This window comes from Euleptes europaea, chromosome 2, assembly GCF_029931775.1.
Source record: "Euleptes europaea isolate rEulEur1 chromosome 2, rEulEur1.hap1, whole genome shotgun sequence".
Taxonomy (NCBI): domain Eukaryota; kingdom Metazoa; phylum Chordata; class Lepidosauria; order Squamata; family Sphaerodactylidae; genus Euleptes; species Euleptes europaea.
The window spans coordinates 74,176,207-74,201,866 of record NC_079313.1 but is presented as its reverse complement, the minus strand read 5'-3'; the positions used below and the strand labels follow the sequence as shown (position 1 = coordinate 74,201,866).

The window sequence follows — 25,660 nt, the reverse complement described above, 5'->3', positions numbered from 1 at the left end:
GATAATTAAGTTTTGAATAAAAGCCATGGTTACCCCAAATCTCTGGCCAACCAGTCACATTCTTTCTGGAGGTAGCAAATTGGTTAGGGAATGGGACAATATCACCTCATTTCTACAACAGCACAGCCTTTCACATGCTTGTTGATATTAATTTTTTAAAAAGAAAATTTATTAAGAGAAAATGAGGATATAACAATAAAATAAAATGGAAATATAACATTACTAAAATACTTATAATACAAATTCTTGAAAAGAAACTACAATTGTTCTGCTAATATAACTCAAATACCCTTACAGTGAACCAAGAAATACTCTATTTATCTAAAATCCGCATGATTATTACATCACTACCTTTCTGCAATTTACACATTGGAGTGTTTTTTCCATCTTTGAAATTATTACATTCCAGCTTGTTGACATTCATTTTTATGATGACTGATGCTTTCAAATTGGAGATTGAATCCCAGCACGGGAGAAGCAAAGCCTGCTTTTCTCTACCACTCAAATAATGTATGAGCCAGTGCCACTGTACTACAGGCTGACTGCCTGGAGGATCTGTTTGGTTTCACTTCCTCAAAAACTGAGAAGGAAATTGAGCAAACAGAAACGATGTGCAATTGTGCTTTTATGTGGCCGCTATGTTCATAAGCTACATCATGTATGCACTTCTTTACACAGTGAGCAATTAAATTGTGGAGTTCTCCTCCAGTGGACATAGATAGTTTTAAATGGGGATTAGACAGATGAATCAATGGCCATGAAGACTAAACTGAATTTTTACACCCAATGGCCTAAACCTCTGAATACCAGCGTACTAGTTTCCTTAGGAGGCAACATCAGCTGCTAAATCTCAAAAATGCTAAAAGAAGCCCCTCATCCTCCTTCAGACCAACTACCATTTAGCTTCTTCTCTCCCAAACTGAGCCCATCAGTAGCCATTCTATCTGGTCACTGTGCAGCGGTTTTATAAATTATCTGAGAGTTTATAACCAAGTTTGCTTGTTTTCCTCTTCCCTTCCTCTTCCCCCATCCTTTGTGCATTCTGTACATTAAGTGTATATTGGACAGTTATGTTGAATTGTATACTGCCTGGGGTTCAATGGAAGAAAGGTGATATATAAATGTTTCAAATAAATAAATAGCGGCCAGTATCCTACTACTCCAGAAAGTGTAGTTCTCCAACATTCCTCTCCAATGATGTAGCTCTTTTTGATCCCTGGAAAGATCAGTACTAGGGTTGTAGGACCCATATGGAGGAACAGCCATGTGAGTAGGTAAGGGGGAGACTGGAGCAAGAAGCGACAAGGAGGTAAAATTGCTCCTTCTTTCTGTTCTACACCTCCAGCTACACTGAGGGGAGGAGGCAGTTCCTTCCCCTTGCAACCTCATGAGTGATCTTTCCAGAGGACTAAGGGAGCTGCAGCAATGGAACGGATTGTGGGAAAAAATTCACATGCCTTCTGCACACAAATGGTAGGATATGGCCCAGTGTTTCTTCTGTACTCTGGGGTTGAGTACTGAGTGACTGAAACCCCCTAAAGTGCTAGCCATTACTGATGGTACTTGCTTTTAAGTACAGCTCAGTTTGCTTTCAACCCCTATAAATAGCACATATTCTGAGAAAGTGCTGCCTCGTGAGACAGGTTTTTCCTGGAACTTATGAAGCTGCCTTCGACTGAGTCTGACCATTAGTCCATCTGTTCTAACAGCAGCTCTTCAGGGTCTTATGAACATAAGAACTTAAGAAAGGCCCTGCTGGATCAGACCAAGGACCATCAAGTCCAGCAGTTTGTTCACACAGTGGCCAACCAGGTGCCTCCAGGAAGCCACAAACAAGACGAGTGCAGCAGCACCATCCTGCCCGTGTTCCACCGCACCCAAAATAATAGGCATGCTCCTCTGATACTAGAGAGAATAGGTATGCAGCATGACTAGTATCCATTCTAACTAATAGCCATGAATACCCCTCTCTTCCATGAATATTTCCACTCCCCTCTTAAAGCCCTCCAAGCTGGCAGCCATCACCACATTCTGGGGCAGGGAGTTCCACAATTTAACTATGCGTTGTGTGAGAAAATACTTCCTTTTATCTGTTTTGAATCTCTCACCCTCCAGCTTCAGCAGATGACCCCGTGTTCTAGTATTATGGGAGAGGGAGAAAAACTTCTCCCTGTCCGCTCTCTCCAAACCATGCATAATTTTATAGACCTCTATCACGTCTCCCCTCAGACTTGTCTCCCCTCAGACCTCTATCATGTCTCCCCTCTATCATGTCTCCCCTTTATGCAAAGAAAGGACTCTCCCAGCACCAGCTACCCAAGATGGAGGTACCATGGACTGAACCTGGGATCTACTGCATGCAAAGTACGTGGTCTACCACTAAGCCACAGCCTAAGGTTGCCAACCTCCAGGTGATGGCTAGAGATCTCCTGGGATTACAACTGATCTCCAGTTAACAGAGATAAGTTTACCTGGGGAAAATGACCACTGGTGGATTTCATGGCATCATACCCCATTGAAGTCCCTCCCCTCCCCAAACCCCACCCTCAGGCTCCACCCCAAACTTTTCCAGGTATTTCCTATCCCAGAGCTGGCAACCCTATCACAGCCCTGCTTAGAACATGGGTACAAAACTTATTTGTAAATTAGGAAGACTGGTGTAAAATTATCTGCATAATTTAAGGCTTGTCTACAAAACAAAGATACCTCTTCAGAACTAGTTGGCAATGAGAGCTTTCATACCATTGCCTGTTTTCAGTTCAATGTCCACAATTTTGTTGTGTCCCTTTTCTGGTCCCTGATTTTACACATTTCTTCTTATAATTCAAAGCAGTGAGTGTCTGCAAGTGGCTGACAAGCATCCATATTCCCTACCAGATTCCTCTTATGTGTTTCTCACCATTAAATTTCAGTCTGGTATCACATAGTAAGAAGTGACACGCACCCTGCTGAATTGCTCCTTTTGGAAGTGGGCTAGCTCAAGTTTTTCAAAGTTCACCTCTAAATGTCAGAAACTCTGTAGCACATGTGATGAATCCCTCACCCCAGTTCCCTATAAACCATCAAACATTCCATTAGTAACCAGCCTTACCCATGAATCCTTTCAAGTACATTTACTATATTATTACTAAAAGGGCTGCTGCAGAAGCAGGGAAGAAGAGGACTTTCTCACTCTCTCTCTCTCTCTCAGGGCTTTGAATGCATGCCAGCAGCAGCCCTGGCTTCAAACCCAGGCTTCAGTTCATGGGAACTATCTTTCTTTGGACTCACGGAGTGCTTGAGTAGCTTTCAAGGTTCTGGGTGGGCAGGGTGCTGCCATCACCTCTGCCACAGACATTTCTGCTGTTGTAGAAGCCAGCCAAGGGGGGAGGCGGGAGGGAGGGAGGAAGTTCTTCTCTGCCTCTGATTTTAAACTGAAGCAATGTATAGCTTCCGATAGTAATTTAGATAGTAATAGTTTCTGTGGCCTGTATGTGCTGATATTTCAGCATTTGCTGCCGGTCCACACAGCTGAAAAGGAAGATAAACAGAGGCAGCTGGATTTCCACATTGTGTGCAGCATTCTGCACACAAGAAAGAAAAGACTACTTGCATCATGGTGAGATACTTACTTGTGCACTATAGCAAACCATGACCACAGAAAAATGTCACCTTTAACTGGAACTGTCTTTAGAAAAATGCTACAAAGTCTGGAAAATAGTGAATGATGGCACTTGAGCTCAACTCACCCGTCTTCTATCCGAACCCAGAGGTCATTGAATTGTCTTTGGCGATGGTTTTTATAGTGCTTCTTGTGCCACTTTTTCTGCCGCCCAAACTCCTCCAGCTGACTGATGCTGTCGGGAAGTAAAAGGTGTGGAGGAAGGCTGTCTTCTTCACTGTCTTGAGGAGGCATTGATGGTGGGACTCGTTCAAAAAAATGGATGGAAGGTGCAGCTGTTCTTGAGGAGTCCCAGGGAGGTGGACTGATGTTTACCTTGGAGCTGAAAAACAGATTTATCAATAAGTGATGTGCGATTAGCCATATATCTTGGCAAAATCAGGACGTGAAATACCGTATACACCCGCATTCTGCTGTCACTAGTTACAAAAGAATACACAATATGCATTTTTTCCCTCTGATGCAGTGACGCACACTGTGTAGCTCTATTAAAGGGATGGGATGGAAGGTCAACAAGCAAAGAAACTGTGACTCCATCTCTTCTCTCCTGTAAAATTCTATCCTCAAGGAATGTTACTGATACAGACACAGTTTTCAGCAGGAATATTTGCAGGGAAATGCTTGTTTTTTTTAAAAAAAAACACACACATATGAACAAGTTGTTTGGGGGGACATTAAGGAAATCTCCTTCACTGGAAAATTTTAGAAAACCAAGAAACACAAATATTAAACAAGGTTGCTTTATGCATCAATAGTCCGCTGCCTTTGTTTCAAGAAAAATATTTTTGTTTCATTAGAGCAGGACTTTGGTTGATAGCAGGAAAGATAGCATGCCACCATTCTGCTACTGCAGGAGCACTGCCAAACATGAGCTATTATTGGTTTTATGGATTTTCGTAAATTCCACATTGATATTATTTGTCAGTTTAAAAATTCAACACTTCTTTGCATATGCCCTCCATTCTCTGCCTCAGACAACAGAAGTAACTGTCTTATTGTGTGCAAACAATGAAAGTATCCCAAAGTATGCTTGCTTGACTTGTTATGCTTTCTTCCTTTGAACCCAGATGTTTATGCTTCGAGATGAATGCGCTTGACGAATGCTTCTCATTTTCTAAACCAGCTCCCACTCAAGCAATGTAAAAAGGAATGGAGATGCTATCTATTAGATATCTTATAGCTTACCTTTAAAAGTCACAAATGTGTGTGGAGATTGGAAACCTATTTTTACAATAAAAAAACCCTGACATTATTAGCACTGCATGAATGCCCAGGTTTCTGTAAAGTTCCTAAGGAGTTGCATGCATACTGGGCAAGAATCTAAAACCTGCAGGAAAATCTTGACATCTTGACAATAGCTGAGCTAAATTAAGAGGCAGGCGACAATCCTGAGGAGGATAAAAGATTAGCAAAAACGAATGGTGAGAAGTGTGGTTTCTTTCATTTTATCTCAGGAACCGAGTCACTCTCAAAAACAAAGGAGTTGTCACAAACCATCCTGTAGTGCAAGGAGACAGCACTTCAGGCTGTCTGCAAGCGGCCTCACTTCACTCACATGGGTAGAGTTGACTCTTGAAACATGTGACAGTAATGCACAGGTTGGCAATATTTGATCTAATCCCCGTTTGTTATCAAACTGAACTGAACTTTCTAAAATAGGTCACAAAATGACATGTGATACAGGAAGAATTCTTCAGCTTCTCACACAAGGCCAGGATGCTGGAGTATACATATTGCCTGAATACTACCCCTGATTAAGTTCTGCTGTCTCCCATTGATTCCATTTTACTATTTTCTTTACTGGCATAAAAACAGCTTAAAGACACATCTGAATGTTGTTGTTTTAGCAAGTGTCATATACAGTAATGCATGACCATGGATCTCTCAAACCTTGTCATGATTTCGAACCTGCTTTTTTGTAAGCAAATGTCTTTGAATAGGAACAATATTTCTTATTCTCTGACTCCCAAAAGAAAAAAGAAATCTCTTACTGTCAAGAAACCCTATCATGTGACAAAATGAAACACTAGGAAAATGAAAACCATTTGTGGTGTCCTTCCCCATAACATATTATGTCACTGAGGGAACATCTTCCTTGGTGTGCATGTTTCTTCATCAGAGATTTTCTTGTTTGACTTGAAATGCTTTTTCCCCATGCCAGCTGCCTGAGATGGTACCCCAGCCATTCATTCACAGGCTGGCTGGAAAAGCTGTACAGCAAACCCCCTTCCTCCCTTCCAATAGGTCTGGCAACTACTACCAACTATGACTAAGACTATGGATGGCATTTGGCCCAGATTCTAGCAGACATGTTGCTTGTAATTATGCTCTTTTCCATGCCTGGATATTTTGGAATGTTTCCTCCAGCAAGATGCTGTCCTGCCTCTGATAGCCTGCTTATACTTGACCAACATTTTTGTTTAGTGACTAGACATTTTGAGGGTGTTGAGTTTAGCTTTGCCTTTCCAGTCAGATGTTAACATATAACATTAGCATATGTGCTACACCACAGAGAACTTAATCACAAATGTGCCGGTTCCTCACCATACAAAATATCACTAGTTGTAACTATTTTTAGTTCCCTTGGAATTTCCCAGCTGTTTCTTCTGAGTAGGAATCTCAACATTTGTCCTGGATGTTCAATATTGGTGGCAATTCCAACTATTATTTCAGGGAAGAACTTCATGTTATATGAAACACAATGATGTCACTGCAAATGGCAGGCTTGCATTTCCCCTCTTCCTCTGTAACATTATTTCACAGCATGCCATCATCACAATAAATGTTTCCCTGAGTTTTACAATGATGTTGAGCAGAGGCAGGGGCAGCACACAATGTGATAATGTCATAACGCGTGACAGGAAGAAGGAACTTAACATGGATCTATGGCTTTTATGTGCAGCTGTCTGTTTCTTATCAGGTGTAGTCCAATACACAGACCAAAACTGATAACCAATTTCTTCTAACAAGGACAGCAGTTACTATTTATGCCATTCTGCACTTATCCATAAATGCTCAGTAGAGGTTGAGCCATGGGCAGCGCAACACTAAACCCGAAATAGCTGCCATTGTCATGGCACAATGATGACACTGCTGGGTTGCTCCCAGAGGGGAGATTTACACAGCGGCCAGGGGGGAAATGGAGGGGGTTTCGTTGGTTTGTTTGATTTAACAGGGTGCTTGCAGCCAGTCAGCGGGCCTGAGGTACAAGGGAGAAGCGAGGCGGCTGAACCAGCCCAAGTGAGAAGAAGGGCGGGACTAGGCAGATGAGCTACCAGTCAGTGTTCTCCCCCCCCGCCCCCATAAAGGGACCATGAGAGGGATGGGAGTTTCCTGGTGGGACCTGGAGATCCCCCAGGATGGCAGCCTATCTCCAGGCTGCAGAGATCCATTCCTCCAGATACCGTGGCAGAGGGTGGACTCAACAGCAACAGACCCAACTGAGGTCTCTCCCCTCCCCAGGCTTCTTCCCCAAATCTCCAGGAGTTCCCCAACCTGAGGTTGTCAACCCTGTGCACCATGGGGAGTGGGTTATCCTGCAATGGAATGAGTCCAGGAAGTCTTCTGTGCATAGGGTGGCTGAGGTCAAGACCCCACCCCCTCTCTCCCTGTCTGTGGGACTGCCCAGCAACTGTCAGGGTTGACAGAACAGTGCAGAGCTAGCAATTTGGCAAAGCCTCCTCTGCAGCTGCTCCACCCCAGCCCCTTGTGTGTGGGGGTGAAAGTAGGGGGACATTTTGGGGGGACATTTTGGGGGGGCTCCACTGGCTGCCAGGCACAGGTGGGAGAGGCGCCATGTCTGGGGCAGCACCCAGCCACATGAGAAGGATAAGGGGGGAGGTTGGAGGTGCAGTCCCTGACTTACCTGTCAGTGCGCGTCCATTCCGTCAAGTCCACACTGAGAAGCTGAGGTACCTCTAAGGGTTCTGAACTGAGACACAGTGCGTGGAGTTTGCTCTCCCAGCTGGGCGTTGGTGCAAAGTGCTAACCCCATTGTGAAAAGTGCTCTCTCTCTCTCTCTCTCTCTCTCTCTCTCTCTCTCTGTGTGTGTGTGTGTGCGCGCGCGCGCATGTGTGCTTTTCCTGCCACCTAGGTGCTGTGCCGCTTACTCTAAGTCTGCACAGCACATAGCTGTCAGTCAGCATCCCATGCCACATGCCCTACCTTCTGAGGTGTGGGCCATCCTGGCTGTGGTTTTTAAAGGGCGGCGGGGGGGTGCCACTGGTTTCTGGGGAGAGGGCTTGGCCAGTGTCATAGGAGCCTTGCCATTGGTCCCCCCTTAGTCACCATCCTAAGCAATTTAGAAGCATGTGGGTGGGGCTGTGCTGGTCAGGGGGGCATTAAAATAACATTGAGCCCTATGGGCTGCGCCACCGTCTTTGATGGGGCAACTTTCCACCACAAAAGTGGGTGTTTCTGAGCTGAAAGGGCACAGGGAACAGACTAACATCAGTCCTGCCCCCTGAACTGCCCCCTTTATGCCAGTGTGCAAAAGCAGCACAGCTGCACTGGTTCTTTGTGTGTAATGGCCCTTACACCGGTGTATCTGCCAAATACGCCAGTGTAGGGGTCAGCCCTATGCCCCTTTGCCCCCCCCCCCCTTAGATTGCACTATTAGACTACTATCTGAGCTATTTATAGTATCTGAAAAAAACACAAATGATTGTTGGAGGATTTCAGAAAACCTTTGCTATTGTGTATTCTTTCTCTCTACATAAGGGAAAGTGATAATTAAAGCAGGTTAAGAAGTTATTAATTAACTGCGTATTTGTGTTGATTCTACTAGATGTGGGGAAATAGTGACACTACAGCTCAGAACATTTCAGAACACAGAAATGACCTAACCAGGGATCTTTATTCTTAGATTGTGACTGTGACTAACTAGTGCTTCTGATAAAATCCTTGATCTCACCATTTATCATATGAACTCAGATGACACTCACATTTCTCCAACAAATTTTGGTGTGGGAATGAAAATTGCTAGGAACATCTATCAGCAAAAAATGCTGGCCATGTACAGTGGCTATATCACACATAATAAGATGGTGATGCTCCTAGTAGAACTACCACTCAGGCCAAGAGGCTATCAAGATGACCCCAACTAAGATCTTCTTAGGACACTGTGTCTCTTGAAGACATTTAACAAGTCCAAGTATGGTATAATGAACTCTCAAACTGAAGTTCACATTTCAATTTTCATAATATACTAGGGATCTAAATACAGATCACAGCCAAGAAGCTGGGATCTTCTACAGAGTCTAACTGGCCAGCTGCCATTTATCCAAAGGGCTACAACCCAGAATATACAGACATATGTTTCCCTTGGTAGAAAGAATATTATTTATCTGGGAAGGAATTCACATGAACAACAATGAGGAACTGTTTTTATAAACAGATTAGTACACAACTCCAAAGCTGTTCCTCTGAGAATATACCAAAACGAAACCATGCCTTTCCAATATAGTTTGGTGCAGAATCTGTTGTACTGACCTCATGTCTGTTCACCTCTGCTTTAAAGAGTTCTCACATTTCAAAAGTGATAGTGCTTATCTTTGAAAATATTCACTTTAATGACAAGGGATTGCCTATCCAAGGCTGCAGTTTCTAAACAAACCAACCCATGTTGGCAGAACATAGATATCTCTACAACCAGCAGTGTGTTTTCATGGGCAATCTTTCTGGAACATAAAACTGAAACTGATGGTCTATGATCTAAGTAAGAAATGAGGTATCCTGAATGCTACTTTGGCTGCAGTAGTTGCATGGTTGTTTGTAAAAATAAAAAAGAGACACACATACGTTTAAAAATAAATAAAAATATTGCTTAATTAGCTGAAGAAGAGCCACGGGGGATTTTTGGTTGCTTCCTATTGAAGTAGAAAAAGGAATGAGCCAAAATATTCTTCCCACTGCCCATCTCACTATTCTGTTTTATCCTATGTGCAGAACCACTGCCCCCTTTGGTGATTATTTTGGAGTGGCTGAGAAATGGGACAAGACCATTTGCCCACTTATTGGTTGGGTAGTGATCACACTGGCCATTTTTGCCTGGAACAATTTTTCACATATTTTTTAACCAAAAAAGCGAGAGTGAGGGCAGAACACCTTGCTTTTCCTTTATAGTTCCTTCAGACACCTCAAACATCACCACTTAGCTAAGTCTCATTTGCTATTTGGCATCACCGTGACACAAAGCTAAGGCAAGAACATTGCTTGCTGTTTTTAAGGATAGATGACAGTGATAATTGGCTCTGGCTACTGGTGGGCTTGGCCCCTGCAGCAACTCAGGCTGGCCAATAGGGCACCTGGGGCTGGCTGGGGAGGGCAGAGCTCCCAGCAGACCTGGAGTGCAGAGTTTTCACTCTGGTCCACTCCCCTCTTATTTAGCTGGATCCACTGCCAAGGGCCTGCTCACTGTCGGCTCTTGCTTCCCCTCCCACCAACCCTCGGTTCTCTTCTGGATGTGTTGCCGCACTTTTGTTGTTGTCTTTTCTTGCATACCTTCTTGTCACAGATTTGGTGGCGAATGGGGGAGGGAATGGGGACAGATTCATTTAGGGGTGGAGGCTGTGCCTGTGTGCTCACCTCACCCATTCTGGAAAATCTTTGGGTGGTCTTCGGGTGGGGGCCATACAGTGGCATGTCCAATTCAGGAGTGGTTGGCTAGCTTTCATCACCAGGTGGCAAGGGAACCATGCTGTGGCTTGCACCCATATGCACTCCATGTTTCTCCCCCAGCATGTGGGTTGGGAGAAGGGGTGCTATCAGTCAACAGGCAGGTTGTCCTATGCTGGATCTTCCTCCGTGCTGCACCAATGCTCCTGTGCTTGAGTTCAGTAAAATTGTGGCCTATTTTCACTCCAGTCATGTTGTCAATGGTTTTGTTCTCCCCTTCACCCTCCCTCCCTCCCTTGCCCCTAGGACAGTAATCAATTCATCTGGTATGAGGCATTCAAAATGGAATCTAAAGATAATGTTGTCATTCCCAGTATGAGTGTAGTTAATTAAGCCAACAGTGAAAAAGTCAGGAGACAAAAGTTATCCTTGGGTGTGCCAAAAGTTGTATCTGGCTGGCAGTAACTGAAAGAAGGGGAAACCACAGTATGATGTGCCGCATATGAGAATTCTCTCTTCTCTAGAGTTCTAGATCTCTTTGTCCATTTCAAAATAAGGAAGAGTTTTAATGTGTGCTTCCTAGAAAATGTTAACACATTAGTGTTCTATGGTAAATATGTTTTCTTGAATGTGCTTTCACATGGTACGAAGTTGTATTTTCCCATCAATTTTGGCAACCTCTTGAAAAATTCATAATTCTCCATGATATTTTAGTCATTGGCATCTTTCCACACATTAATTTATTATTGTTGTTCTGATAAAAGACTGTTAATGATAATTTCCTTCTACTAAAATGTATTGTTGGTTGGATCTAATGTTTCCCTTCTGCTAATTGTCCTCAAAGCAAGTCATGATCAGCTTTTGTAAGGAATTTTATGTCAATGTTTACACATCTCTTCTGCTTGAGGAATGCTCCTTGTGTAGGAGAAAAGATCTACCATTAGTGAAATGGAAACACTGGATCCAACTCATAACTTTAACTCGACTATTACCAAGGCTGGGACACGAAACAATGTCTAAGTCTTATACAGGGGGTAAGTTGGTAAACAGGGAGATGTCACTTTAATTTGGGGAAATGGTCATTGTGAATACACTTTTAATCAAAAATATATTAAAACAAAAGACTGCTTTCTTAAATGCTGATAAAAAATAAATGTCTTTTCCTATTATACTGTTTTTGTACGTCCCACCTGGAATTCTATTTATCACACATTTACCCTACTCTCCAAGGAGTTCAGGATGGAGTTAATGGTTCTTGCACCACCATTTTATCCTCACAGCCATACTGTAAGATAGGTAAGTTTGAGACCAGTTGCTTAGCCCAAGTGAACTTCATGGTCAGACCATAGGACTTTAATCAGTCCACTACACATGCTCTTTAACTGAGTACTGAAGCTTCAATTCATGAATCATTTGTTCAGAGTGATCCCAATAGCTATTAAATTACCCTTAAGTCCTTTTAACCATTCTGTGCACTGCAAGCTGACATCATAATGCAAGCTGCTGAGGGCAGAAGAAACCAATCGCTGGTAGGCTTCCACATGTAACCAGTATACTTCAGGTTGGAGTCACCTTTGTGAGTCACTGTAGTGACTTTAACCCACTCTGAACCCTTGCTGTCCAATGTTAAGAGATTAACTTTGGAAGCCATTCAGTCACATTTGTGGAGCTTCTTAGCTCAACAGTATGATCTTTTGGGAGGGAAAATCACTGTGGGTCTGAGTGACTGCAAACAGACCACAGACATCAATAGATAAACGGGCAGCCTCTCCAAATGCATGATACCACTTGATACTTCTGAAACCACTTAGGTTGGTACAAAGCGTAGCAGCACTTTATTCCAGAGGGATATCACAGCAGAATAAAGAGTTCCATCCACAAGACACAAGTGCAACATGAAAGAAAGCAGGATATGCTTAGCTAGCTGAAATCACTCTTACAGACTGAGATTCCTTGCCATGTTAATGTGCAAGAAGTAAAGTTGAATATCCTCTTGTTTAAACACAGAACAGATTTTTTGTTCTATTTTCTTCTTACTGCACAGTATATAAACAGACTTAAGTTTAATAAGAAAGTATGCAACAAATGTTAACAAAAGGAACCAAACTTCTGATTAATCTGACAAATCTGCCAAATTCAGTGAGATTTACTTAAGGCACAATACTTGTTTCAGATGGACCTGATAAGTGGAAAGCTTTATTGTGTTGGATCCTATGGGGGGGGGGAACTCATAGAAGAAGTTGGTGGATTGGATATTCCCCTTTTCTGAACAGCTTCCAACCCCCACCCCCAAATTCTCCACTGAGAGCTGGAGCAGTTTCATAAACAAGGTGCACTGCAGCACTAGGGGTTGCAATAAGAATGGGCACGGTGGATGCAGCAAAGAAGGGGAACTGGGAAAAAACGGGTTCTTTCTCTGTCTTCTGGTAGCTGAGAGCTTGCTGTACAACCGGCAGAAGAGGGATAGGGGAAAGTGATACCCCTTCCTCCCTAGTGTGTCTGCATTTCTACCTTGCAGCAACCTTCACCTCAGAAAGCAGAGATGGGACTCTGAACAGAGAGAACTGATTCAGGCAGCTGATGGCAACACAGCTCTGTGGTCCAACCATCTAGGACTCTAGTCTTAACTGAAGTTACCAAAAGCTAACCTAACCTGCAGGAGGAAAATAGCTATCCACCAAAAGTTAACATGTGTCGTTCCATTTTATGTATTGTATAAAACACACTGCAGAAACTTTTAGCTACTTTATTTTGTAAAGTCCAATTTATTCTTCAGTGATATGTTTAGCCTGAAGAGGAGAAGACTGAGAGGGGATATGATAACCATCTTCAAGTACTTGAAGGGCTGTCATATAGAGGATGGTGCTGAGTTGTTTTCTGTTGCCCCAGAAGGTCGGACCAGAGCCAACGGTTTGAAATTAAATCAAAAGAGTTTCCATCTAGACATTAGGAAGAATTTTCTAACAGAGCAGTTCCTCAGTGGAACAGGCTTCCTCAGGAGGTGGTAAGCTCTCCTTCCCTGGAGGTTTTTAAGCAGAGGCTAGATGGCCATCTGTCAGCAATGCTGCTTCTATTACCTTAGGCAGATCATGAGAGGGAGGGCATCTTGGCCATCTTTTGGGCATGGAGTAGGGGTCACTGGGGAGGTAGTTGTGAATTTCCTGCATTGTGCAGGGGGTTGGACCAGATGACCCTGGTGGTCCCATCCAACTCTATGATTCTATGATTCTGTGATATAATATATTAAACTATGTAGTGAAGGCAGTTTTTGCAATGTTTGGTTTTTATACTTTTTATAGTTTAAACACTATCTGGCCTTACTTAACTAAAAAGTGGGTAGGCAGTGAAATATGGACATAATTTGAAATAACGTGCCATGTATAATTACACTTTTCTAAACCCATTGGCTTCAATAAACTTAGAAGGGTATAACTGTGCTCAGGATTGCATTGATATTGGCTTTGTATATGTGCAACAGATAGATAGGGAGGGTGCACATGTGTCTTACTCATTTCCCCAAAATCCTAGCTACACTATTTATTTGCCGCTACTCACATCTTCCCTATGATTCCTGCAAAGTGCAGAATGCCCCACAGGATATCATCTAAAAATTCTTGGTGGTAAACCACTATGATGTTAGTGCCAGAATTTCTGAACAGCTTGCAAATAAAGGATGTTACTGGCTGCTCAGAAACCATTTTGCTACTGGATATATGTAAATTCTAATAACCTTGTAATCAAAAGGACATTTATCACAGCAATAAGACCATAGACAGGAGATGACAACATTAACTCTTCCTTTTGCCCCCCTTCCCTCAGAAATGCTTTGATGCTTTTCTAATTTTATTTTAAAGGATTTCACCTAATTCATAATAATATAGGAACAGTCCTGCTGGATCAGATCAGTGGTCCATCTAGTCTAGCACCCTGTTTTACACAGTGGCCAACCAGCTCCTCTGGAGGACCAACAACAGGGCATAGAGGCCGAGGCCTTTGCCTGATGTTGCCTTCTGTCAACTGGTATTCAGAGGTTTACAGCCTCTGAACGTGGAGGTTCCCTTTAGTCACCATGGCTAGTAGCCACTGATAGATCTATCCTCCACGAATTCATTTCTCTAAAATTCACCCAGGACAGCTGGAATGCTTACATTTTATGACTAAAAGATAATTGGTGATATAAATGTAATAAAATCACAAAGGAAACTATTTTATGAGCAGATGAGAATTCTTTGCAAATCTGGTGTGCATATTTCCAGTGACCAAATTCAAAACCATCAAGTGTTCATGCTTTCCCTATGTTTCAATTCAATTAAGAATTCACACTCAACCATGCATGATTTCTACTCTTCTCCATGCATCTCAGGTTGGAACTGATGCAAGTCATGCTGCCATGTAAAAGCAGGTGAGAAAAAAGGAGTTGAGACAGAACTGAGAACACGCATAGCAAATCAGTGTACGAGAGAGACTGAGCCTGCAGATTTGCGTCTCATCTTTGTATTTCAAGCTATGAAAGAAAAGATCTCACCATCCAAATGATTAAGAATCTATTTCTTTAACTGGATTAATGCACATGATATACTCAACCATATTTTTTTCAAATTTAATTTAGATATAGTGTGAATTGTTAGGGTTGGTTAGTGAAGAAAGGTTGAGTTTTTTCTGCTGAACCCCAGAAAAAGTTTATGTTAAATCTATTTTTTTAATTATTATTCCATCTATTATTGTCATAATTAAATCATTTTAAAATGTGACTAGAACTAAGCAAATGAAATACCTATTTTAGATAGATGAAAATTAAATTGAATCTGGAACACAACAATGATTATCAAAGCATAATGCATGTGAGTTAATCAAAGTCAGTTATATTTTTGCCTTCTGAAAATATGCTGGGTAAATATGTTCTTGAATGATTGATTGGATTAGCAGATTATTTTTAAAATGAAATACATTTCCCAAGTGTGCTTACTCAGTGAGCACAAGCAATCATTGGCTTTTTATGTGTTTGGTTCCTGATAGACAAAATCAGATAACAGCATACACAGTGCTATATAAATCTCTGAGTGATCTGATTCAAGGTAACAGCAAATAATTATTGTTTTTTCTCTTCCCACTCTTTAAAGGGGGGGGAGTAAAAAGAAAGTAGTGGTACTCTCAACAAATCATATACTACAGCTGCTGCCCACTTAATTTGGAAGACTGGATCGAAAAGAACAATTCAGGAAGCATCTGTGACCAGTGATGACTCCATTGTTGCAGAATTCTCAGAAGCTGCCCTGTCCTTCAGCTATACAGCAATATTGTCTGTCCTTCATAGCTTCATCTACTGGCAAGACAAATTGCAAGTCGGACTGCCTTTCTGCTGAATTCTACAATTAACAATATTTTCTTGGTGAATGGAAAAACTGAGGCAATGTTTTCGTTTCTGTACTTGAAATATATGGGACTATCAGCAAAATCTGATTATTTTGGAAACTGCACTGGGGTGTTACACCAGCACCCCTATCGTAGAAAGGGGAGGGTAAAACCCCATTGCCCACTGCCAGTCAGAGTGGTAGGGGAGAAACATGATTTTAAAAAGTATCCTTGTGCACTTGACAAAGGGTAGGCCTGGGAATCACCAGAAACTCTATGGTAAAACCACGGCATTTCTGACGATTCCTAGAGCTATCCTTTGTCACTTCCTGTATGAACCTCTGGTAATGTCAGCTCTTGGTCCATTGAACCAGAAACCACAGCAGAGACAGTCAGATCCAAAGAAGATGGCTTTACTGGTCAAATAGGTATTACAGAGCATGAAGGGAAAAATGACAGCAATGAGCTCGCTGCCTAACACTCAGCAGTATAAAGGCAAGGATATTTGCAAGTGATTACAGAACACAAACATAGTTGCTGTTCCCAGGACTGCTCCCAGAGCTTCAAACGGGCTTTGGTATGTAGAAATGTCCTTGAGCGCAGTCAGTGATAGAAACGAAAGCAAAACAAAGTAACTGAGATACAAAGTAACTGAGATACAGGCCTGACATTCTGCCCCCCTTAAGGCCCCCTCCCTCTGTGCAAGGGGGATGGCTTGTCCGGGTAGGTGGTGTGAAAGGCGTTTACCAGGCGGGGGGCGGAGACATCTTGCGCACGCACCCATTCGTCATAGGCAGGGGGGAAGTGTTTCCAGCGAATTAGGTATTGCAGCGATCCATGGTGTATACGTGAATCCAAGATTTTGGACACCTCGAAATGTTCCTCCCCTCCCACCATCACTGGTTGTTCGGGAGGCGGATCCGGATGCCAGTCCGAGGAGGCGACATGGGGTTTCAGGAGACTGACATGGAAGACGGGGTGGATATGCCTCAAGGTTTTGGGGAGAGTCAATTCCACAGCGACAGGGTTAATGATCCGGGCAATAGGAAATGGGCCAATGTACTTGGCACTGAGTTTGTGACAAGGACGAGTGGAGCGCAGATTTCTGGTGGAAAGATATACTAAGTCTCCAACTTGAAAGTCCTTACTGGGGGAGCGATGCTTATCAGCCTGCGCTTTATACTTGCGTTTGGCTCGGTCCAGGTTGCTAATCAGCCAGGGCCAAGTAGTACAGAGGGCATGCACCCATGAGGCCACATCAGGATCCCCCTCCCCCTCAGACCCTTCCACAGGGGCAATAGGACCGAAGTCCTGGCCATACACAGCATAGAAAGGGCTGAAGCCAGTAGATTGATGCACAGCATTATTGTAAGCATATTCTGCAAAAGGCAACAGTTCTACCCAGTCATCCTGGTGATAATTAACATAACAACGCAAATAGCATTCCAGTACAGCATTGACACGTTCAGTTTGCCCATCCGTTTGAGGATGGTAAGCACTAGACAACCCTTGCTCCACCCCCACTAACTTGAGAAAGGCTTTCCAAAATTTGGCAACAAAACTACTTCCGCGGTCGCAGATTATCTTGTGCGGAAACGAATGTAGCCGGAAGACATGTGACAGGAAGAGGCGGGCCAACTTGGGGGCGGAGGGAATACCCGCTAAGGGAACCAAATGTACCTGTTTGGAAAATAGGTCAGTAACAACCCATAGTACAGTTTTGCCCCCGCTAAGGGGGAGATCCGTCATGAAATCCATGGCAATCACTTCCCAGGGTTTACTGGGGATTTCCAGCTGCTGCAGTAGTCCTGGGGGCTTGCCTTGAGAACGTTTGACTGTGGCACAGATAGGGCAGCTGCGAACGAAGGAGTCCACATCAGAACGCATTCCCCCCCACCAAAACTGTCTGCGCAACAGATGAAGAGTTTTCAGGAACCCAAAGTGTCCCGCTGTTTTAGCTCCTTGAGCTAACTGTAGAACTTCTCTTCGAAGTATTTTAGGCACGTATAGTTTTGAGTCTCTGTACCAACAAACACCTTGTTCGAGTACATCTTGGGGCAAGGTTTGAGCAGTGCGTTCGGCTAGGCACTGAGCCCGAAGGGAGTCCAGGAAGGTATTGGAGATGATCACCCCCTCTCCATTCGTGGGAGAGGGTGAAGCAGGAGCTGGTGGAGAGGCTGGCTGCTGTGGAGCGCTAGATACAGGTGGCGCAAGGGGGACAGGCGAGGGAGCCTGCTGGTTGGGGCTGGATACCTTGTCAGCTATGGTATGGTTTCCCTGCTGGAGCCGGGTTTGGGCCCGGGTTTGCACGACCAGTAGGGGTAGGGCTTCCCTTTGCGCCGGGGTAAACAACGAGTCTGTCGGTCGATCACATTTTATTGGGTATTGAGGCAACTGGGATAGGGCATCTGAAAGCATGTTCTGTTTCCCGGGCACATGTTTGAGAACAAAACGGAATTGAGCAAAGAAGACCGCCCAACGCTGTTGTTTTGCGGACAATTTATGGGTCCCCGTGAGGGTCCAAACTTCAAAGGGGATCCCGGACCCCTCCAGAAATTGCCTCCACAGCATCAGGGCATGGTGGACGGCTGATGCTTCCTTTTCCCAAATGGGCCAGTTTAGTTGGGAATGTGCAAACTTCTTGGAGAAGTAGGCACAGGGGTGCAGGAGACCGTCCGGTCCTCTCTGGAGTTGCCCCCCCCCCCGGCTACGTCGGAGGCATCGACCTGCACAATAAACATTTGGTTCGGATCTGGGTGCTGCAGGACCTGTTCAGAAGCGAAAAGCCGTTTGAGGGCTACAAAGGCAGATTGGCATTGATCAGTCCACAGTATTTTGGCCGAGGGCAACGTTGCAGAAACCCCTTTACCCTTCGTTTTCAGGAGGTCAGTGATTGGCAGCGCCACTTGAGCAAAATTGGGAATGAAACCGCGGTAGAAGTTAGCAAAGCCCAGAAATTGCTGTACTTGTTTGCGGGTAGAGGGCGGAGTCCAGTCAAGTACCAATTGGACTTTAGCGGGGTCCATGCTAAGGCCACGATGAGAGATTATATACCCCAAAAATGTTATCTGCTTTTGGTGAAATTCGCATTTAGATAGTTTCGCATAGAGCTGGTGGTTACGCAGTCATTGCAAAACCTCTGTGACCAGAACAACATGTTCCTCCATGGTTTTCGAATAAATAAGAATATCATCCAAATAAACTACCACGCCGCGGTACAGCAAATCATGGAGGATTTCGTTAATGAGTTGCATGAAGACCCCCGGGGCCCCTTTCAATCCGAAAGGCATCACAAGAAATTGATACATTCCAAAACAGCTAGAGAAGGCGGTGAGGGGTTCGTCTCCCTCGCGGATACGGACGCGATAATAAGCTTCCACTAAGTCCAATTTGGAGAAAATGCGAACCTCCTGTAATTGCCCCATAATATCTGAGATCAACGGTATGGGGTAGGCGTTGGCTTGAGTAACTGCATTAAGCTTTCGGAAGTCAATACATAAACGCAGGTCGCCCTCCTTTTTCCGGACAAAAAACGCTGGGGCTGAGTTGGGAGCGTTCGATGGCCGAATGAACCCTCGAGCGAGGTTTTTATCCAAAAAGTCACGTAATACAGCGCGTTCGGAAACGCTCATGGGGTAAATTTTGCTTTTAGTCAGTTTGCAATCTTTCACCACCTCAATTGCACAGTCAGTGGTACGGTGGGGGGGCAAGGCATCACATTCTTTAACATCAAAAACATCTGCAAAGTCTCTGTATGCGTCAGGCAAAGGCGGTGGTGATGCGGCATCGGAGATTAAAGCCGGAGCGAGTGGAGGCGTCATCGCGACTCCCTGCCGGTGTTGTTCGCACTTGGGATTGGCAAAGGAAATAGTGTCCGTTTCCCAGTCTATATAAGGGCTATGACCCTTAAGCCAATTAATCCCTAGGACGACTTCGAATCGGATGGGGGCTATGGTAAAGTCTATTTGTTCCCAATGAGAACCAATACCCATCGCTACTCCCCGTGTGCGATGATCGACTGGTCCCCCCTTAAAAGGGCTCCCATCCATCTGGGCAAATTGGACGGGAGCTGGTAAAGCCTCGGACTTGACTTTGAGGGCTGCAAACGTGGCCTCACTGATTAAAGTGCGGCCGCAGCCAGAGTCAATAAGTGCCTTGACAGGCAGTTGGGGACCCCCTTTATAGTGTTGCAACACTGCGTCCACATACACCGTATTTTCTACTTCTTTCACCTTCGTCGGTTTCGTAGGTTTTGCAGGAGAAACTGCGGGGGTTTGCGGGGACGTTCCATTCACCGCAGACTGTGACCGGTTATTAGACAGGTCAAGAGGCGAGTCCAGGTTTAGCGCTGGGGTATCCTGGAGATGATCCCCGTCCGAAGATGGAGAATTGTCCCCCACTGGGGCACTTGTAATCCGAGACCCGGAGGGGTCTGTAGAAGTAGGAAGATCAGGAGAGTCTCTGAACTGAAGTGCAGAGGGTGTGAACCGACCTGGCGTTGTACTGCGGGTGGCCGCGGTGCCTCTGCGTTGAGGTCGTCCCCGAGCTCGGGGCGATGCGTTCCCCCACTGGGAATTGTCCCCCACTGGGGCACTTGTAATCCGGAACCCGGAGGGGTCTGCAGAAGTAGGAAGTGCAGAGGGTGTGGGCCGTCCTGGTGCTGTACTGCGGGTGGCCGTGGTGCCTCTGCGTTGAGGTCGTCCCCAAGCTCGGGGCAATGCATTCGGTCGAGGGAGTCCCAGGCGTTGAGGACATGCTGAAACAAAGTGGTTCATCGCGCCGCAAACAAGGCAAGTTCCCCTTTGGAATCGGGATTCGCGATCTTGAGGGGGCCGTGCTGATCTCTGCGGGCAGGGAATGGAAGCTTCGGGGGGAGGCTTCTGGCTTCCCCTCACCTTGGGTCGCTGACAAGGTAGTATCTCCGCCGAGCCGGCAAAAGAGATCTTCAGTTTGGGTGGTCTCCATGGAACTGGAGGTAGTACGGGTGCTGGTGTAGATCCAAGGAACGGGGCCCCTGGACTGCCTGGCGGTGGCAGGATGGGAGCTCTGGGGTCTCCTGGCGCCACAGACACTGCTGGAGTTACTGGCAACATGGGCGCTCCGCCCAGAGGTGCTGCAGGTTGCTGCGGCTGAGCCTGATCAGGAGACCCTGGTTGTGGAGCTGGGGCCGAGCCATCCGGTTCGGCTTGTATCTGCTGCAAGCAGTCGTTGTCGTGAAGCAAAAAGTGCATTTGACCCTGCAAGTGGGCCACCTGGTCTATGTGTTCCCGATTGTGCTGTCGGAGCAAAAACATATCCTTGCCCGCATCACCTAAGCGACGGGGCTGGCTGATTCGGAGGTTTGCAGTCCAGAGAGTTTCCTCATAGTGCAAGTCCTCTTTGGTCCCCTTACGATCCGCCAAAACTTGATCCGCTTCAAGTTTGGTGGTCAGGGCCGTGGTAACTAGTGGCAGAGCTTCCTGAACCGCTAAGGTCGCTGCGCTGACACCAAAGACAGGGGTTGACAGCTTAGCAATCCCTGCCATTGAAGCGGTGGTCGAGGTCATTCCGTGGAAGAGCGCAACCACCCGTTTTGCCAGTGCTTTTGGGCCGGCTCCGCACACCCGGGCCAGCCGAGCATCCTCCACTAGACAATCTGACACTAGGAGGTCGTGGCGGGCGCTGGCTTCCACGCTGCGCCCATACAAGTCCAGTCAGGTGCCTACGTTCCACTTCTGCCCGATGAACGTTGTCTAGGGGGTCCTCAAAGGAAGGTGTCAAGGATGAGGCCCTTCCAGGGCTCCGGCTCCGGGGAACAGATCCACCGGGACCGGGGCGAACCACACGGGGCTCACTCAGAGAGCTCTGTCTTAGCTCCCATCTGAGTGGCAGGCGAACCACACGGGGCTCCAGCCACGGTAAACTCACTCGGAGAGCTCTGTCTTAGCTCCCATCCGAGTGGCAGGCGAACCCTCCTGGGCTCCAGCCTGACTGATGAAAAAGGGTGATGGTGATTGCTGTCATAATGACAGCTCTTGGTCCATTGAACCAGAAACCACAGCAGAGACAGTCAGATCCAAAGAAGATGGCTTTACTGGTCAAATAGGTATTACAGAGCATGAAGGGAAAAATGACAGCAATGAGCTCGCTGCCTAACACTCAGCAGTATAAAGGCAAGGATATTTGCAAGTGATTACAGAACACAAACATAGTTGCTGTTCCCAGGACTGCTCCCAGAGCTTCAAACGGGCTTTGGTATGTAGGAATGTCCTTGAGTGCAGTCAGCGATAGAAACGAAAGCAAAACAAAGTAACTGAGATACAAAGTAACTGAGATACAAAGTAACTGAGATACAGGCCTGACAGGTAATTACATGTGGCTGCTTAAAAAAAAAAAATCTCCTGGAACTCTGTGCCCCCCCCCCCGCAAAACCCTCCTGCCAGTTCCCAGGCACGGCCTGGAGCTCTTAAGCTAAAAGCACCCTAACTTCACTTTTAGACCTTGAGTACAGATGCCAACAGGCCAGAGGAAGCAGCAGCAGTCTCATTTGTTACTTAAAATTAGTTAAAATGTAAAGTGAGGCCTTCCTTTGCAAGACATTTCAATTTAAACACAAACATCTTGATTAGCTGAGATCATTTCAGATTCCAGCCACAAGAAATGGTCAGTGTTTGTGACAACAAAGGAGAAATGTTACAGAAGACATAAAGGGATTTTCTCAAGCCAAATGCCTAACCCATCCAATGAAGCAATTTAAGTCTCTTTCCTGAGTTAATCAGAAAGGCAAAAACTCATTTCCTGAGCCCAAACACGTCTGTAAGCAAATATTCATCCACTGTGTTAATCATATCACTGTCAGCTTTTGCCACAAACAAACACTAAGCAAGGAAATAATTTATGTGAATTAGGAAACTTGCAGATACAGTTAATTTGGTTTGAAATTATCACAGGACACCCCTAAAACAAAGGGAGTTTTAAGTATATAAGAACTTAAACTGACCTCCGCTGCCACTACAGAACCAGGACAAAAGAAGGCAAAGTATGAGTTAATACCTCTCTATGGTGTCTCTTTCTATGTTCTCTCTCTCTCTCGCTCTCTCCTCTCTGCCACTGCATTTAGTCCATGAGATTGCTACCAGCCCTCTACAAATACCATCCCACCGCACCATCCAGCTCCCACTTCCCTCTTTTTCTCCTTCTGGCACACCACCAGAGTCTTCCTCCCTTCAGGCATCTCTTCAACCCAGGAGTTTTCCCTCACTCCCATCTTCTGCAACATCCTTAAGCACAGCCCCCCACCCCAGATTCAGTCCCAGGCATTTTCTAACACTAAAAAGTACCTTGATTACGAGAGGAAAGATATCAGCTGATCAATGGAAGTTCATACATGGAGGAATTATAATCTCAGTCCCAGTGTGATTATTCCCTTATTTTACAGTAGTTTTCCACCATCTTCTGATTCCCTTTAGAGTGGGGCCCAGCCAAGGTAGGGGACATATATTTACTAGTGGGACATGCATAATCAGAGCAGATAACTTGCCTGGTGTACACTCATATGAACATGAGCTCATGTGTATATAAAAAAGAGCCATTACCTGGTTTGTGTCTCACATTTAGTTTTACATGCATTCAATGTAACATGAATATTACCTAACATATATGTTTTTAACGTATATGTTAAAAACAATCAAGTGTACACTGGACATGGATTGAACATGTGTTCACTATAACTTATAAACAGGGCTTATGTGTGGAACTGGAGCAAAGGAGGAAGAGGAGAAGAAGCAGTGAAACAAATATACTAACAGGATATACTTATCTAGTTGGATAAGACTCCCCAACTAGGGCAAATATCTATAATGATTCTGCTGCTCAAGTATGTTCACACAAGGCCTGCCTGAGTATGGAATATGTCCATGTGCTCTAAAGTAAAAGAAACTATTTTCAGCAAGTTTTTAATAAAATTTTGAATTATTATTATTATTATTAGTGGTTTAATCATACATGATTTAAACAGCACTTGTTACACCCTATACTATTATTTCTTAATACAGAATCTTAAGATCAGCCACTACTGGGTGTTGAATCTCAAAGGCCTTTTATGCACAGGTTGTTCCCGTTGTGGTCACCCTCCAACTACTTCAGGGCTTCGTTTTAATTTTGCATGTATAATAAGTTGCCTTGCTCTCCCCTCATGTTTTCCCCGCATTTTTAGGAAACCTTTTACCCTGAGTTTAAAGTCTGCCAGATCCCAAATCAAAAGCCATACTTATCATTTTGGGTTTTCCTCCCTACACCCATTCTTGCTTCTCTCTCCCATGTGTCTGTCCCCCTCATCTAACCCCTCCTTTGAAAGCCATTATCAAGAGCAGTAGTGAGAGAATAATGCTGGAATACCACTAAGCTGCTTATTTGGTCAGTTTCACAAAAAGTGTGGGTCAGTTTCAGATCGAGCAGTTGAGAGAACGCTGAAATAATCACAAACAACCTATGCAGCTGCTTATTTGGTCAGTTTCACAGCGGGTTTTGGTCAGTTTCAGTCTTAGCAGGATGGAACAGAACCAGGCTGATTTGCCACCCTCCCCTTATACACAGGGGTGTATATCCTCTTATAGCAGGGGTGTCCAATATTTTGGCTTCCCTGGGCCACATTGGAAGAAGAATTGTCTTGGGCCACACATAAAATACACTAACATAACACTAACATAATGTTTTAAGTAAGTTTACGATTTTGTGTTGGGCCATATTAATAGCCATCCTGGGCCGCATGCTGCCCGGGGGCAGCAGGTTGGACAAGCCTGTTTTATAGGCATGGGAAAAAAACCTTTTTTTGGCGAGTACAAGACTATTGATGGAATGATGAATATCACAAATGACTGTGCAAGTGTTTTTATGTTCTTATGATCACTGTATTGAGTTATGCAGAAACAAATTGGTTGAGGGGGTTGTCTGGATCCTTCTCTGCTTTGGTTGTAAATTGGCCACTCAGTTCAGATCAAATGAAAAATCCCACTGTGGGGCTGGCGGGGGCTGGTGATGTATTTTAAAAAAATACACAGCCAATTACAAAGCAACATTTTCAGGGGAAGGGACTCACACATGGTTCAGAAGCTCAGCATTTTCACTGGGGATGCATAATTGATTACAAGGTACTCTTGGAATTTCTTTGGGGCAAAAAGCCCCTGTGCATAGTGTTTTGAGAATTCGATTGCAAATACTGTGCGGTTAGAGAGCAGCAGATCCAACGGAAACAGACCATGCATAAAATGCCAAAGTTTCTTCACAAATGAAAAATCTGAAGGGAAAAAAACCCCAAGAGCATTCAACTTATCCCTGATTCACATGCGTGTATATATGAAGTTTAAAGCCCAATGCTGTGCACAACCTATCATTTCACATGGATCTTCTGACACTAATGAAATAGGTTTGCTTGTTCATAGGAAAAGAAGAAACAAAGGAGAAAAGGCTTACTTTTCAATTGGCTGTCCCGCAGGTATGTGCTCCACTTCAAATCCCGCTTGCCTCAGCACATCAATAACAGTGTTGTTGCCCAGGAAGTGACCTAAAAAATGGACAGATACAAAAGTCACTGAGGATGCTGGCAAACAGCACCCTCTGGCATATTCTAGTCTGACTGCATGCCCTTAATGCTGATATTTTTGTTTTATTTATTTTTATTAAATATATATATTTGTTTTATTTATTGCTTTGCTGTTTGTTATTTATTTCTGTCCCAAGGATGATATTAACTAGGGAAAATTAATCGAAAAATCTCTTAGTATTTATGGTAGTCACTGTCCTGTTTCTGGCAGTCATTTCTCCTGTTTCACATGAGACTGTAATATTTTTAGGCTGGACAACACAAAAAAGACACAGACAACCAACTCTCACCTGGCATAAAACAGACAGAAAGAACAGCCAGAAAGAACTGTACAACCTCACCCTCCTTCAACCATAGAACACAGCCCAACATACTGATCTTCTGCCAGGTTAATTCTCCCTGCCTTGTATACTGGATGTTATACTAGCATAGCTAGTTCAATCACTGCAATA

At 44.5% G+C, this 25,660-nt stretch overlaps 1 protein-coding gene across 1 annotated transcript in view; it reads right to left on the bottom strand.

The window, feature by feature from the left end:
- The window catches only part of TRABD2B (TraB domain containing 2B), a 369,519-nt gene that overhangs the window by 6,934 nt on the left and 336,925 nt on the right, over positions 1–25,660 (bottom strand). The window contains exons 6-7 of the mRNA XM_056844781.1: positions 25,079–25,169; positions 3,729–3,983 (exon numbers count right to left, since the gene is read on the bottom strand). Coding sequence (XP_056700759.1) covers positions 3,729–3,983; positions 25,079–25,169 — 346 coding nt within the window. The remainder of the gene's footprint in view (positions 1–3,728; positions 3,984–25,078; positions 25,170–25,660) is intronic.